We start from the raw sequence: 17,227 nt of genomic DNA, 5'->3' as shown, positions 1-17,227 counted from the left end.
AGGAACATAAATCAATTTGAGCGTTTGCCACGTTACTGCAAGCTGGTTTGATCGGTGAAGTCTGGAAGAGGACCACTTATCCCAGGAGCGTTAGGTTAAACATCTGAGATAAGGCACACTAGGAAATAGCAAGAGCCTGTGCTAAGAGGGAAGACGGCCAGCATTGCACAATTTGCAGGCTCTCACTGAGGCAGATCTACGCTCTCAGTGTTGCAACACCATTGCCTCATGAGGCACGTCCTCCTGTACCACGGCCTCTTGCCGTCTGCACACCACCCACGTTGACTGCTTACATATGAAAAAAATACAAAGTTTTAATGAAAAGCCACTGAAGTTTATCCCAACTGGTAACTGTTCATTGCTCGCACCTATTCATTTATAGAAAGATAATTCAACTTACCGAATTCTGCAATGAAAGATAAACAAGTCACATCTTGTTTCCTCCATGAGCTAAACACATGCGTATGTGCAGCTGCCAGAGCTTTGTGAGCACTAAGAACTAAGGCCGTGTCTGGAACTCTGACCTACTAAGTATTTTTTGTTTGTGTGGTACAGAATACACACTGAGATGTTGCCAGTCTGCTTCTGGAGCCGAGAATTAATATGAAATAGTTTCTACAATTAATATAAAGACAAAGTAAAAGGTGACATTTCAGTATTTTATTCAAGTTGGGTTTGGGTTTTTTATCCATTTTTAGTAGTGTCAAGTACAGCATTTTGGGGTCTAGTTCCACACAAAATGGAAGACTCTCTAAAAATGTACCCATTTAGTTGCTAAAAAAAAGTGGTAATAAAACAAAAGTCCATTTTAAATTTAGTGATGCAACTACGTGATTGCAGTTACAAAGACTCTTCCCTGATTATGGCCCTGTTTTACAAGCCTTCCAGTCAGTGCAAGGGAAAGGAACCACAACACAGGACAGGTAGTATTGGCTGAGTCACATAAACGTCCTCTGCAACGGACTTACACGAGGTGGACAACCTAAAGCATTCTGGAGACAGCTGTAGGTGTAAGAACCAAATAAGACAAGCCATTCATGAAACACCTATCTAAAAAAAAATACATATTAAAAAAATCCCTTTTTCAGACAAGTTTGCACATTCCATCGTGAATTGAAACCGTAAGTGTTGGAACATTTTGCTTATGGAATTAACAGTATAATATAGTGGTCTGTGATTCTTCAAGTCTTGGTTTTTATACCACATTAACATATTCCTTGTGCAGTCGATACATTAGTAAAGGTAATCAATACCTTCCTACGTCCTGTCATGTGGCAGCTGACAGATGTTATGGGCAATAACATTAAAGAAAAAAAAAAAAGCCTGGAATTAGGATTTTTTTATGCTTTTGTCTCCGTTTCTTTAACAACATCATTTTTAAAGCTTAGCTGTCTTTAACCAGGACTAGCAGGACTGATACTTAGCAATACTTGCATCCCAGACATAAAACATTGAAAGGTACACTATATTCTGAAGGTAGCTATGCTGTATTTTCAAATTAGCGATTGTAGAATCACTCTTTATGCTTCAAATTCCAATCCTAGACCAAGTTTGTGACCACCTGCGTTGACATTCTTGCCATCCAACAAAGCTGACAGTGTCAGTTTGATACCTGCAAAATGCAGAAAAGTGAGAGAAAAGACCAACTGTTAAAACTTGGAAAGAGCTTTATGTTCAGCAAGTGCAGCATCTGTGTTACTGCTTTACTTTCTTGGGTAGCTAGGTTAAGGTAATTTGGCAGCTAGCCTTGTAAGGACTGGGCATTTTAAAACAATTTGCAGATAAGAAATCTTTCTGAATTATGAAAGTTATAATAAACCATGGTGACAGATTCTGCTTTTTATCACTCCAAATAATTAAAGTTCTGAGTCAGTTCACTGCTGCTGGTCTACTGATTAATTTTAGAGTCCAGTATAATGAAAAATTGGGACCTTGATACATACCCACCTTTCTAAACCACTTTAACATCTAGGTATGAAAAGGCCCAAATCCTGTCTACTGTAATCTCTCATGTCAATCTGCTCGGTATTCTGGCAGCAGATTTATTAGACTACATTAAAATCAATTTCACAGCAGTAAGACTGTCCTCTCCCTGGACCAGGGGACCTTGAGAAAGTCACATTTTCAAGCAAAACAAACTCAGTAATAGGAAGCCTCGGAAAGTACTAAAAATGCATTTACTTATCTGTGAAACACCTAATTGTAGATAAATTTTGTGTAACATAAAAGAGTATCTGACTGGTCAGCGGATGGTGGTCTCTAGTAATTCTGCTCCCAACAGACATCTAAAATTAACAGAGCACTCCCTGGAAAAGTTCATCGCTGGCTGGCTAAGCTGAACAGCCATCTGGCAAAACCAGTCATGTTTTGTCACAAAAAACCCTCTGATATTTCAAGATTAAAATACCACTTTATTGATTCTGAATTTCTTCTGCATAGACTTACCTGGCTTTAAAGTCTGAGTGTATCCTAATCCGATCAGACTGGAGTTGTTCACTTTAGCCTTAAAGGGGAAAAAATACCGTATGTAAATAATTTAGTATCTTTCTTCAAAGCCCTTCCTGCTTGAAAATTAAGGTTAGGGTTAGGTAAACCTTTTAAGGTTAGGGTTAGGTTAGTCTTTTAAGCAGGTAAAGGATTTAATGTTTTAAATCACAGAAGAATCTAGTTAATTTTGCCATAACTCAAATCCAAAATCTCAACGAATCTACAGTCACTATAGAAAATAATGGTTTTAACAGTTTTTAATTTTTTCAAGACTGGCATGACAAAATTTTCAAAATAGTGCCCAACAATACAACAAAACATTCTGTGTCACTTTTAAGGAAAACCCAATAGTTGTGCTCTCATGCTGCCAAAACCAAGGCAAAGAGATACATGTGCCAACTATGCACCACAGAACTGCATCGAAACCGTTCCTTCCTGTTGCAGAGGTGGCTTCGCATTCCCATTACGAGAGCCTGTTCTCAAATGCTTACAAATGTACATGCATAGCACTCACAGAAAAAGAGGCATCTGGGTCAATCTGATACTTGGCTGCTATTCCAAAGCGCGTGTTGCTGTTACCGGCTGTCCAAGCAAGATTCACAGCGGTTTCCAGTTTATCATTCACCTTCTGGTAAATGGAGCCGCCAAATTCTGTTCCATCATTCCTGGAAGGAATGCATTAGTCTAGTTTTAAACTGCACCCCAAAACAAGTCTTTTCTTGTTTGTTTTTTTTTTTTTCCCCCCCCCCGTAAAATCTATATTTGCAGAACATTCACTTCCAACTCATTTAACATCCCTGTAACAACTAGGATAGACATTAGGCCAGATGGGTTATGAAGTCATTTTTGAATGCTTAAATTCATTGATGAGAACTGTATTTCAACAAACAACTCATGAAACTGAAAAAAAGCCATGACAAACTATCAAAAATAGATTCATAACAACAGCTTCCAATTTTCCCTTCTCTCTCAATGGCAGTCTTTGTAGTAAAGAGATTTATTCTTCTCTGCATACCTCTGAAATAATCATTTTCCCAGGCGTACGGCTCCCTCGTGCCCTGGCAGGGCTGTGCCCCAGTCACCGAGCCCGAGCGCCATCCTAGCGCTGCCCCGTCAGCACGCTTTTACCAGACACAGATGAACTGTATCCGAAGTGAAGATGCCAATTTGATGTCCAAGTCTATTGGCTTTTGCTAATGAATCCCATTCACACTAGTCTTTATGGTACTATAGATATCTCCGTAGTAGAAACTGAAAGGAAACTAATTTTACTTTGCAGAGAGCACTGGCCAACAGCTGAGGGGTGACAGCCTTCTACCACTGCCACCGAGTAGCACAACTTCCAATTACTGCTGACACCAACCTCACACAGGGAATACAGCATGGTAAATAAAATGCAAAACGTTAGAGCATGCAGATCATAAGAGCAAAAGACCTCTGAAAGCCTTGCACTCCTTGTAAACCATTTTCGCTCGTTTTTCTTAAAAGAGGATATAAACATATTGCACAAAACGGGCTTTAAACCACAGGAAGACCTCTGCAAATTAAATACTTATGATTATTTCTAAACTATGACATAATCTGGTTCCATTATTAGAGTATACCAAAACCTCTAGTGATTAAAAAAAGGGGAAGATTTAGAATCTTTCCACTTTTACCCCTTTGGCCTGATGTTCGTAACAGTTGCACAAACAGTAGTGATGCGCCTATTTAAAAGTTCAAGCAATAGCAGCAGCCTTTTAAAGTGTTAGAGCAATTCTTCCAGAAAAATACTACAATACTTACTTCAGATAAGACTGAAGCTCACATATAACTGCATGTGCTTGGCTCTCAAGAAAAGGAGGGATTAAAAAGGACTGAGAAGAGCTGGTTATGCAGGCAGATTCTGTGCAAGGTTCCCACACAGCTCTGTCTTGACCTGCAACATTAGGGGGGGGCGGTCTGAGCTATGCTTAAAAAATGAGGAAAGTCATATTTAAAACTAGAAATTATCCAGCCCTACCTCCCTTTAGTTATTATTTATTATTAAATAATAATTATAATGAAAAAGTCAAACCTCCTTTTAATTCTGATAGTAATTATAGCACTTGTCAGATGTAGATAAAAAAACATTATCCCCCTATGAAAATTAGTACAGTAAAGCATCATTAAGGAAAGTAACTTGCTGAAGTCCCCAGCTGGTCTGTGTAAGGCCAGGAACAAAAGGTGATGCTTCAAACCCCACCTAGTGAAATCAGCAGCTCTGCCACAGCGTCCCTGTGAAGCACTGACCTGTCCAGATGAAACAACCGAGCAGGACAGTGAGGGGAGTTGCACACACAACTGTTTCTGGGGTTATATAAAGCCTCTGACACATTTCAGAGCTGAAACACGTCAAATACCTAACTAATCTATTAATACCAATAAATAAGGTTTCTATTCATATCACACGTTTATGGTTTTGCTTGTCAATTGGTAGAGTATGAATATTAAATAAATGACGCATCGTCCTGAAGATGATTTATCATCCATGTACGGTAACAGCGACCTAAGAAACGGATGCCAGGAATCCAAGAAACAGTACAGCAAGATCTGAGCCCCTGCTGCTGTTAAAAAGTTATTTTCTGCTGTTGCTTTAATTAAGAGTAATAATAATTACAGCGTCTTACAGCAAGAGCCAATAATACAATGTTTTGAACTGCTACAGTACAACAAGGTTGAAAGTCATTGTGCTTGAAGGAACAGCTCCTAACTACTGAGTAGAGGGGGACCCCGCATATTGTTTTGATGAAAGTTTTCTGCCCACATTTTTGGGCTTTGGCAATCCTTCAAACATCCCGTCTGGGCTGTGAAGGTTCAATTGTTCTGTGAGGCAGTGTGAGCTTCCTAAACCAGATCTCTGCATGAAACAGAACAGAAAGCCTTTGAAGAAGCAGCTCCAGGAAGGCAGAACAGTTGTTCAGCCCCCAAATGGGAACAGCCTGCAATAGCTCTGCTACATGCAAAATATCCAATTACCCAAGGGAATGGGAAAGGGGGGGCTGGGGAATGGATTAGGGATTGCCTAATCTTAAAAAAACGTCTTCCCCAAAGGCATAAATTGCTTATTTAAGAGGAACGCGAGACAGAGAATTAAGGTTTTTATAGAATTTGGTCCTGGTTTCCCACTGTTCATGCATTCAGAAAGGACAAATGCTTGTGTAAATAGATTATTAGGAGTTATAATACTAAAACAAACTTTTACACCGTGTTCCTTCCAGTACTAAAACAAACCCAGTCCATATCTCTTCCAGTCACTTCCTTTTGCCTGTTCGTGTTCTAATCCTCTGATTAACTCTTTCATCTACAGATCAGACCACCATTTTGTTTGATTTTGACATGTGCAAAAGGAAGGCACTGCTTTTATTTCAACTCTCACAAAGACTATTTTTATAACCCACTTGTTTTATTATTCTGCTAAGAGATTCTGCTAATCCTTATCTGTTAGAAAGATCAACACTGGATGCTTGGGTGCTCAGTGAGTTCCAGTTCCTTCTATCATGCACTCCCTCAGCCACATAATTCAAAGAAAAGTTAATGCAGCTAAAAAAATGCAGCTTGCCTTCTTAAACGAAGAAGCAATTTCAAATCCACCATCCCTCTTTCACCACTGCTGAAACTCCATCCCTTTCATTGTTCTGGTAAGCAGCAAAATCCTTTCAAATTCCTTTCTAATGCCTGTCTGCCAATACTTACACGTTAGTATGAAGCTGGAATTCATCTGTCTTATAGCCAACAGCAAAATTGCTCTGGGTTACTCTAGACTTTGTTGTCTCAAAAGTCATTTGGTAACCTGCCAGCCACCCCTCGTAGCCAACCACCAGGGCTCCACGTATTGAAGGACCAGCAATATCAAAATCCATGTCGCAGCCAATGTTGATGTGTTCCCTTTTGTACCCTGTCTTAACTTTAGCACTCTTTTTCCTGAAGAGAAAAGAAAGAATCTTGTATCTTTGAAAAGGTACACTCGTAGGTAGCAATTCAATCAAATCAATCACTTTAACTCAAGGTCATAGTTCTTGAAGACAGAGTATACACACCTGGGGAGCCACATGGCATCTCACCTTCTTACCTTCCACATTTGCAAAACCCTAATTCAGCTACAGCGAATTATTTGCAATCAAGCAGTAAAATGCAGTGTGGCGCCCCACTAGGCACTTCTGGGCTGTGTTCTGAAAAGCAGCAGCACAATAAACCAGATGGGAGGTGACAAAAACAAATCCTCATCTCCAACTAATCTGATGGTTTTGGAAGTTTGGTAGATGCAGGGAAGGAAGGGAAACTGCGGCAGTTTACAGGTTTGCCACAGAAAGTCAATAGTAGTTGGCCTGTCCGAAACAATTTTTAGACAATCCTAGTGAACTGGGTAATTTCATTTACTGTGACAGATGTCAAAAAATCATTACTTTGCCTCTGGGCAAGTCTCTGCTGCTAAGGAAGTCAGCTGCTTCAATGGCTCTGACACCCTGTTCTCCCCTTAGGATGCTTTATGAAGTTTAATGGTTGCAGCCATTGGAAAGGCTGCCAGGTTAATGCAGAAATAAACTTTCCTGAGTCACTTGTTTCTTTTTATACTATTGGCCAGAACAGTGTTTTCTCATGTGTCTTTAGGTCGGTTTACATCAAGGGTACAGACAGTCACAAGGCAAGAGAGTTATGTCTAATATATTCAGCTACTCTTATTTAAGATTTTATTCTTCTCTTTTTACCTTACAAGCATCTCCTGTCTTTGACCAAATCTTTTACTAAAATTTTTCCGGAAAAGTCAGGCTAATTTGAAATTTCACATCAACCTTTCACTTCAGCTAAGCAAAAACAGTCTCCAAGAACTGTTTCAATGCTGTATCAGACGCACATAGAGATTGCTCTCTCTTTTTATTATTTCAGACTCAGGAATTTCTTGTGTTTTGCAAAATCAGAAATAAAGAGGAGTGTCGAAAGCACTCAGCATTAGCTCGTCTGCAACTTCTGTAAAAGTCAGTGGTACCTCTCCCACCAATGTCAACAGGGACAGAGGCAAGCTAGCACAGAGCACTCCTAAGACTTTCCCTGTTGAAAGACTCATCACAGCCCCTAAGTAGTAAGGAAAGGGGAGAAGATGTCCTGTATTCAGACATGATGCACCCCTGTCAACCTAAACCAGGTCACACCAGGACTAAATCTCACTCCATTTATTCAAACTGTAATAGTCCTCCCACAAGGCAATCGTTATAACTCAGATACTGCAGCATATGTGAAGTGTCTAAGAAACAGCTACAGAGCTCTAACTCGTCATTCTCATGCAAGGTTTTTTCTTTATTTCTTTAAGAATCCTACCCGTTAAATAACTATCAACAAACACTAGAGATTATTCTGGTTAACAAATACAAAAATATCTAGTTAATCTAGAATTAGGAGTGGACTGGAAGCAGCTGACAATGCAGGACACGACATCTAAAAGACAGAGTGAAACCTCCACTGGGACTGTAACCCTGGCAGCCTGCAGTGCAGCACTGCTGCTCTGGGAAGCTAACGCGCAGAATATTTTGACTCACTGGCAGCACTGCCTGCAAAAAGATAATCAGGGGGAAAAAATAAACCAACATCTAGACCTACAGCTGCTGCTTAATCCCTCTGGCCCACATAAAACGTGGCATCCAATCGCTGTGTCAGAAATACTCGTCCACCACCAAGGCACGCTGTGGCCAGCAAGAATTCAGATGATAAATTCAGCTCGGGAGAAGAGCCCAATTACTGTGTCGACCCATTAGAGCAGTGGCCAACTGGCTCCCAGAGCTTGTTAAGCTTTGCATTACAGCTGACTCGTTTAGCATTTTTATTCAGACAGTGGCTCATCCTCCGACATGGCCAGAAATTAGCAACAGGAGTGCAAACAAAACCTTGTCTTCCCACCCTAACTCTGACTAAAATTTTCAAGTTTGTATTTAAAAGTTTGCTTGCTATACTTTAGGATTAAAAAGGGATTGTTAATACTAAGATTTAAATCAGATGTGCATAGTTTCATCACACACAGACTGATTATTAACTGTCTCAATATCTAGGACAGAAGGAGTAAAGAAACAAGACAGTATTCTGGAAAACGAAAACAAAAAATGCCTTTTTTCGTCACTCAAGCTTACTCACTTCTTACCCAGTGTTAGGAGAGAAGGAGGAGTCAAAGGTCAGCTTCAGGCCACGTGCAAGCTGAACAGAAAAGAAATTCACTGGTTGGATTCATAATTAGGATTGTCATAAATTAATTTGTAAATTGCATCTTTTGAGACAAAAATTACCTGATCTTCAAGAGTAATCTCAGTGCCTAGTGTGTTGTCAGTGTTCCACTTTTCTGTGAACATCAATCCATATTCCACCCATTTGTATTTTGTTTCCAAACTACCACTAACTTTGCTCGTTTCTGAGTTTGCTGAACCTGAGCTTGTAAATTCCTAAAAGGAAAAAAAAATTACATATCTACATTTTATATATATATATATTTGCATGCTAAGGGAATGGATATGGGACAGGAACGTGGATAAGCCTTACCAGCAGCGTAACACAGAATAAGGTGCTAGTTAGTACAAGGTGATTCTGTGAATCAGCACGCAAGTCTGCGAAGGCTTCACAGAGATATTCTAAATATTGGCTCCAATACACAGTTACACTGCAACTATACGTGTTTAGTGACTGCTAAGGAAAAGAGCGTGCAGGACATTTGGAAACCAGCCTACTTCTGCTCGCTCAATCCAGTAAAGCAAGAGGGAGGCACTGACGCTTCCTCCGAGCACAGGCCACGGCGATGGCGTCGAACAGCAGCACGATTTTCATAGTGAGCAATTACCATGGTTGCAAAGGAGCTCTTCACTGCATCTTCTACTCTAATTCGTGCACAGTCTCGTATATTACACAAAAATTATAAATGTAAAGTAACTTGCAAGGTTATAATATATCTAAAAATTCGTAAGGGGAGAGTAAGATATTCTACTTTTAAAAAGAAATATGCAGTAGACACAAGAACATTGCAATGTTTTGGATATCAATGTCTTTCCAAACTCACCAGTCCATTTTCAGATTTTGTTTTCAAATCAAGTTTTATTAACCCAAAACCTAGAAGATGAGTAAAAAATATGAATTATATATATGTTAACCTGAAAAGCACGTCCGATTTATTTCTTAAAACTCCCTTCTAAATCGCCTGTGAACTATTAAAAAAATAAACCAAGGGTAAAGTTATCAAACCACGTGTTTTTATGAAGCAGATTATGCAGCTCATACTCACTCCACACAGCACTTGACTGATTAATCCTACTGACCTCAGCAATATAATTGGGACCAAATTAGGTAATAATGTCTTTATTCATACTGAACAGCATTTGGTTCATAAGCAAACTACTGACATCAGTGATTCTATTCATGATACAAGGAAACAGTCAAAATACCACACACAATTTTTCTTTCAAAACAGACAACAGTCCAATGGGAACAGGAAGAATTTTGTCAAAAGAAAAGTAAGTTACCCTCCTTTTCCAGCCAGCAAGGGCAATGTGATGCTACAATAGAGAATTCTCTGGATTATAATGGAAATTATTGGAATATTTATCAGACAAAGGTAACAAAATCCTAACAGTTTCAGGAATCAGGCAGACAGCAAAAGACCAAATTTACTGTGGCTTTATTTACCATATCCCTTGGTGAAAACATCTCTGGCAGATTTGCCCAGATCAGCGTAAGCAGGTGGAACAGCCATTTTCTGGGGAAAAAAAAAAAGGGGGGGGGGGGAAATCACAGTGTTCAGAACCATATTTAATTCATTTATGCGCAAGAAACCTAAGCCCATTTCAGCCAGTTTTAGTTTCTATCCACCACCTACCAATTAAACACAGCCTGAAGAAAGCAGCTGTAGAAAATCATGTGATTTTAAGTTGCTCAGTAGCCAGCAGAAGCAATTACCATGTATTTGCCACTGAGGACGAGAAACAGGTTGTAGACCAAATATATATATATATATATATGTATAAAAGAACCAGTCTGTGCCTTTCCAAAGAGTTAACTCTTGTTCTCTTATCAGTATAACTGCATGAACAAACAACTTCTCTTTATAGAACCATTTCTTGGAAACATTTCTCCTGTTTCTTGCAATGGATCTTGCACTGTGATGCAAAGCATTAGGGCCCCAAGTCACCCACAGGAAATCTATCCAAGACAGGCATCTAGCACCAGCAGCAGCCCTCTCCCCCTAATTCACAGCAGCAAATAGGTAACATTTATGTTAGCAAAATGGACAAACGGTCATTCTTCTGCTTCAGTTTTCTTTGACTTTGCTACTGCTGTTAATGGGTTAAGAGGTCTCCTTAGTCATTGACCTTTAAGTGTTTTTCTGTTCATCAGCTGGGAAGAAAATGAGCCTGCTGAGAAAAATTAAGACAGAAGGGATGCTACGCTGTGAAGTCAGGCAGTCGGGATGGTAGCCACAACCCCAATTCAGCAGCCAAATGCAGACTAGAGCTCTCTGCAAAGCCTGGAGCGAGGCAGCAGCCCGACGGCGCGGACACTGCCGGGGCAGCTTTCTCCGTCATGTTTCCTTTGGTGGGATGCCCGCGTCGCCATGGAGGTCCTCACTTTCCCATCTTCAGCAGGCCCTGGCCGTTCTTAGTTCAGTGGCCACCCACAGGAAATTTAATGCAGCCTGTTTTCTCTGCCACTGAGAAAACTGTCTCATAGTATACGGAGGAGAAAAGATGATCCTGAGAGGAACAAACTGACCAAATCTACTTTCTTATCCAAGTACAGTGATTTGTTCTAAGGAAGCAAAGCCAAAAGATCTGAAATGGTGCACACCTTCTGTCCTTATAGACAAGATTTCATAATTTTAGAAAAGCAAAGGAAATGAATCAAACTTCTAAAGCCGGTCCTCTCAATGCCAGATGTTGCACTAAAATTCCATATCCCAAAACTTTCTGGTTATGCAAAAGTAATAAGCAGTTTATTACACAAGCGTGCAAATGCTTTAAATTGCCTGCCAATCCTGACTCCAGACTATTCAACGTTAAGCAGAAAACTATTTCTTTAAACCACAAACCAAACAGCTAGCTCTGAACACGAGGGCTCTTCTGGCTGTAGACTAGGATGCAGTTCTCTGGGCGAGCACACCAACTCGCGACTATCTGATCGGGAGCTTCAGCAGTCACTCAACGCCTCGAGCACTCCATCCAACAAGTTGTTGCCTGTTAAAGCAGGATATTGCTACTGCATAAATGAAGAATCCCTATCCCAGAGGGAACAAAACGGATCTGGTGGCTAAATAAAAGCAAACAGACTTCTCAGAACATAAATAAAGTAGGATACAATGGTGCATACTAAGATGTAGCTTCAGTTGCAGAGACTACCTGGATGCATGTCATCTCTTTCCAGTTATAATTCAGTAATATGATGCAGCCCCAAATATATAAGTAGTTAAACAGTTTTTTTTTAAAAAAAAAAAAAGGAAAAAAAAGTATTCCATACTCCAAAACAGTTTTAGCTGCTTATATTAGACCTAAATGTCTGGGGTTTGTGCAAACATGAAAGCACGGATTTAACGTTTATACACAAAACCAGCCTTTAAAAAAAAAGAAAAAAGAAACATACGCACAAAAAAACCCCAAACCGAGTATTAACAGATTTCTTTAAGTAATTCCTCTGCTCCTTATTAAAGTCACTAGAGGCAGAGTGCAATGCCCCTGCTTGGAGATCATACCTTAAAGTCGAGCTAAGGCAGCACTCCGGAGAGAGAGGGACGGCAGGATTCACTAAGGGCTGTGCCTGTTCAGGAAATGCTTCTTCCCTGCCAGAGCAGCCCGGTCTCCTGAGAACCCTCTGATGGGTACTTCCATTTAGCATCATCAAAAATTAAAAATCTTCAAAATCCCTACACTTGAAAATCAAATAAGCCTTGCTTTGAAAGATAATGCACGGTTCTGCCAGCTGCACTTCGGAATCTACCAGATATATTTTGTCAACAGCCCCTTTGAGTCACTTCATAAAATCAAAATATTTTCTTGAAAACTGAAGGCTGTATTGTTTTGGTTTGGATTCTGTAGGTGGTGATTTTCCCTTATTCAAGCCCATGAAGCCAAGTTTTGCTCCCAGTGACGTTGGTGTATCTGCACTGGATGTGGCCAGGCTCGGCGGGCGGATGAGCGGTGACAGGCTGCTCCACTGCTGCCGTCTGGGCTGCGGCTGCACGACAGTGGGAGACGTCGAGATCTCCACTTAGGCAATTACTATAATTAAGGGACAATATTGAAAGCCAAATCCCTGCCGGTTGTAAGTCAAATCATGTAACACACACAGAGCAAGGTGTTTAAAATTGCTGAGTGTGGAAAACACTACGAGCTAGGTACGTGGTGGTTAACCTTGCTGTTGTCAGCAAGAACAAAAATAATTATTTCTGTTTGCACTGGCTAATCAGAAGCCTCTTGTTTAACAGATGGAAAACAAAACTGATTACATCCTGTGCAAGTGCAGGTTGTAAGACAAGCATGCTTAACAGGGATTCAAACTCTTAAAGGATCAAGGAATGGCCGTGGCCAAGTGCCCTTGCTTTTCACCAGTGGGATTCCAGCACATTAACTCAGATTAGGTTAGGGCTGAAATGAATTCATTGATTTTATCCTCGTCCAACTGCAGATAGCTCAGAGTGGCTACATACCTCAACTCCCGCACAAAGAGGCCAAGTAGAATATATATAAAGTGCTCTAAGTAGGAAAATATTTTCATTCTCTTGAGTAGAAAATTCTGTAGCACACGCAAGTCAGGGCTGAAGAAAACCCGAACAGAGGAGTTAGTTCCAAGTGCTGCTGTGAGCACCACCTCTATGAATTTATAACTGAGAAAATACAAAGCTTCCTTTGGAGCTGCAGGACCCAAGAGCCAGCCCTAGAGAAGATTTCATTGAAGACAAAGCATTTCCAGCAGGACAAATCTGAATATTTTCCAGTGTCACAGATGGCAAAGTTTTCACCCTACGATGCAGTTCTGGGCAATTAAATCAAAATCAGCCCTATCTGCAGCAAACCCGCGGGATGCCCTTGGCAAACACAAGGCCTGGCTGCAACCAAAGGAAAACTCATCTCTGCTTGGTAACTCTCTTGTGTGGCTAAATTAAAGTTTCCTGCACAGGCATATCAACTTCATGATATTTACATGAGGGGAAGGAGCAATCTAAAAATTTAAGATGAGAATAAAATCCATTATAAGAATAAAATTCCCATGAAGACATTGGGAATCTATCAGATTCAAGACTAAGAAAATAAAAAGGTTGGACGTAATCTTAACTCTATCCACATTTTTTCCTAATAAATTTGAACTCGTGTACCATTTCTTGATGGTAACAGTGGTTCTGAAGATTCCAGCTCCCCGTCTCCACAAGCAGTACCCCTGGAAGGATGACAGCGGCAGAGGTGACACGTAACAGCTGCTGGGGACACGTCCCACCGGCGTGTGAGCTGGGAGGGACAGACAGCATTGGGTTATGAGACCGGGTACAGTCTGTCTGCGTGAGGGAAAAAAGCTCACAAGGTTCTCTTGCCTCAAGATTAAAAAAAAAAAACAACCAAATTTATTTATCATTTATGTCCTACATTAAAGGAAAAATTATTTCTTGGTATGAAGCAACTTTCAAGCGCCTTTCTGGACCCCCAGCCTGTTGCAGTGTCATTTCCCAACCAATGTATGTTGTATCAATAAATAGATCACGCAGGACGGTGCTTTTGCTCTCAGGCAGAACACGGCCCAGCTCTCTCTGCGTGCCATGGCCACCAGCTCCGCACAGCCGCCGTGTCCCTTTCCCACCGTCCGACATCCCGGGCTGCCGACTGAGCACAGTGCTGGCTCCACAGTTTGGGTTTTATGATCCAGCTCCCAAATCCATTCAAGCTCTGACTACAGCCTGCTTTGAATCTTCAGAAGCCTAATTGTGCCAAGATTTAAAAACACACATAACGCTAAATACATGAGTAGTCCCACTGAGGTCAAACATCAAGCTCGGCACTTTCACGAGTCTTTTGAGAAGCCAGTACAAGCACACGATTTGTAAATACTCTGCATCATGGGACACAATACTTAACAACACTTTTGCCCCAACTTGCTACTGTGCCGACATCGTATAATCCATGCACCACTATGACTCAAAATTTAAGACTCTGGAGTCCACAATTTGTTTCATGCAGGTATTAGTAAACCCATGCAGCGTCCCTCTGACACTCGCAGGATCACAGCCTTCCTACCGCAGCTTGGCTTTTGAACTACATACACGATGGAGCAGATTTAGCTTTTAAAGTTTGGTTTATGCAGTATCTCTGTAGCCCAGTAAAAACAGGAGCATAGAGGAGATAAACCCCTTAGAAGCAAATGTGTTATTTAGTCTATACCAATATTTATGGAATTAAAGAAAGCAAGCCTGCTCATAATTGTATGGGTATAAATTAAGAACGACAGCGTTGCACGGCAACCCCTAATTAAACTATCACATGTAAGTATCAATTAAACAAAGTTGGGGGATACTGCAGCCTGCTGGAGCAGCTGTAGTTACTAAAACTGCAAGGGACGAACAAAGAATGACATACCCTACACGTTTAAATTAAAAATTAACTATCTGTTCCTTTCCAATCTCTGCAGGGAAGAGGAGCAGTGCTGCTGTCCCCCCAGCACGGCGCAGGGGCAAGGCTGGCACGTGCCCCGGCACAGCGCTCAAGAAGGGACATGTCCCCTGCTCCCGGCCCTGCTGCAGGAACACCCAGCGCCAGATCAATGGCGATGACTAATTAAAAATGGCCTTTTGTCGGCCAGCACGATTTGCCAGCTTGCTCCCCTCGCGCAGAAGAGGAGCATCCACCACTCCGGAGCCTGGGCCTGCAGCAGACGCCAAAGGCAGGAGGGCCTGCGCTGTGCTTCCTGACTGCACCCCGCAGAGATGGGGACATCCCTCCTGCTGCTATGGCAACCGACAGCAGTGTCCCACACACCGTCACACCCCCCAAAACACAGGCAGGGAGAAAAGGTGCAGGCTGTGGATCAGCATAAACCTTCAACGGAGAGTGCTGGGGGGAGGGATCCTTCCAGGGTGTCTTTTCAATAGTGCAAAAGCCCATTTTTGAAGGAATTCTGACAAAATTTCACAGCTGAAATGCCATGAGACAGGTGATTATTCAACCATCCATTGCACCGAACAAAACTGACTGCAACGCGCTCCTGATCCTCACTAGACCCGTCTGAGAAACAAGATAGGATCTGTCTGGCTATAAATATTCCCCACAGACACAACCCTGCGTTGGTCAGTCAGGATGAGTCAGCTCCGCTTCATTTTCAGAAAATTTTACTTTTTTTTTTTTTTTACAAATGCCCAAAGACCAAATGAGTCTTTCAGCCTCCAGCAAGAGTTGTTCCCAGCGAGGGCTGTGACGAGGCAGAATGGAGACAACTGCACCGCTGCTCCCTGCTTGGTTTGGGAGGGGAAAACCAAGTCGAGATTTTTTTTTTTTTTTTTAAACTGACATTATTCCCCCCAAGTAGTTTGAAAATAAGCAGAATTAAATGACACAAAAATCAGTTTGGCTGCTTGAGGTGCACGTCAGGATAAATTTGCCAACCTGCAAGAAAGCTCCCGGGGTGCGGCTGAGCGAGGCGGGAGGGATGTCACCGCTAACACGGCGCGAAATCCCGGGCTGGCGCGGCCACCCGCGACCTTTGCTCCCCGGGGAAACGTGAGAAACGACCCAACGCCTTGGTCCAGCAACCCCCACGCACCCCCGTGGCCTTCGAGGGGCCGCGGCGGGCGAGGCGTCACCCCGCTGTCACCGTCCCCCCAGGCCCTCGACAGCAGGGCCCCCATCTTGTCCTGCCCCGCGTTACGTAAGGAAACGGCTGTCCCCGTTCCCACGGGCCGCGGGTGGCTCAAACCCACCCCGGGGATTCCCACCCGTGACCGCGGATCCCCCGCACAGCCCCTCTCCAAGGTTGGGAGGGGGCAGCGCGGGGACGATCCCCGGGGACCCCCCGAACCCCCCTCAGCGCCCGCTCCCGCCCTACCTGGCCCCGGCGCGGCGGCAGCGGCCTGCGCCGCGCTCCCGCCTCGGCCTCGGCCTCCTCCGGCGGCGGCGGCGGCCCCTGCCCGGCGCCTCCCCGGGCTCTGCGGCGGCGGCGGCTGCGTGATGGCGGGCGGGGACGGGCGGGGAGGGGAGGGGAAGGGCGGGCGGCGGGGCGGGCCTTGCCGCCGCCCCGGGACTCCCCCACCGGGCAGCCCCTTCCCCGAGCGGCAGCGGGACAACGGATCGCACCGGGTGATGCTCCCCGAGAAGCACCGGGAACCCCGGCGGCCCCCGAGAGACCCGGGGCACCCGCAGCCTCGGGGGCGGCTGGGTACCAGCATCCCCAGCTCCCCGTTTAGTTAGAATTAAATTAGAATTCCCTAGAATTAAACCCTAACTCGCCATCTCATGAAAAATTCCCATTCCCGAGATTCTTGGTGAGCCAAGAGCAGCCAGAGAGGAGGACGGGAGAGTTTGGGAGAGAGTTTTTGGGCAGGTGAAGGCCGAAGGAGCTGTCAGAGGGATGGGGGAGGCAGCAAGCCTCCCCACGCAGAGATGCTGCAGTGAATTGGGGAGCTTTACATCGTTACGGAGCTTTACACCTTTCGGGAGCTTTACATCTTTCATAACTCCCACTCAGACACATGAATCAGCGCTCACGGCTTACAGCGAGGCTGGGG

General features: G+C 43.1%; 1 protein-coding gene across 2 annotated transcripts; it reads right to left on the bottom strand.

The window, feature by feature from the left end:
* Nucleotides 1-645: 645 nt before the first annotated feature.
* On the bottom strand, nucleotides 646-16,667 carry VDAC1 (voltage dependent anion channel 1). Of its 2 annotated transcripts, none has more exons than XM_074883747.1 (9): nucleotides 16,549-16,667; nucleotides 10,162-10,231; nucleotides 9,539-9,588; nucleotides 8,778-8,930; nucleotides 8,636-8,688; nucleotides 6,202-6,429; nucleotides 3,002-3,152; nucleotides 2,446-2,503; nucleotides 646-1,612 (listed from the first exon to the last, which is right to left on the bottom strand). In XM_074883747.1, exons 2-9 carry the CDS (start codon nucleotides 10,226-10,228, stop codon nucleotides 1,521-1,523), a joined length of 852 nt encoding a protein of 283 aa, XP_074739848.1. In that variant the 5' UTR covers nucleotides 10,229-10,231; nucleotides 16,549-16,667; the 3' UTR covers nucleotides 646-1,520. The 2 variants fall into 2 exon arrangements, with proteins under 2 accessions (XP_074739848.1, XP_074739847.1); XM_074883746.1 differs by lacking the exon at nucleotides 16,549-16,667 and adding an exon at nucleotides 13,838-13,894.
* Between the last annotated feature and the right edge of the window lie 560 nt (nucleotides 16,668-17,227).

Source organism: Strix uralensis, chromosome 14 (genome assembly GCF_047716275.1).
Source record: "Strix uralensis isolate ZFMK-TIS-50842 chromosome 14, bStrUra1, whole genome shotgun sequence".
NCBI classification, from domain to species: domain Eukaryota; kingdom Metazoa; phylum Chordata; class Aves; order Strigiformes; family Strigidae; genus Strix; species Strix uralensis.
The sequence above is the reverse complement of the archived record's forward strand: the minus strand, read 5'-3'. Positions and strand labels throughout refer to the sequence as shown.

Coding starts and splice junctions, on each gene's coding strand:
- VDAC1 (XM_074883746.1), bottom strand. Junction 8,931..9,538: donor CAAAATCTGAAAATGGACTG/GTGAGTTTGGAA, acceptor TTTTCCTTTTAG/GAATTTACAAGCTCAGGTTC. Junction 1,613..2,445: donor CACTCAGACTTTAAAGCCAG/GTAAGTCTATGC, acceptor TGCATTTTGCAG/GTATCAAACTGACACTGTCA.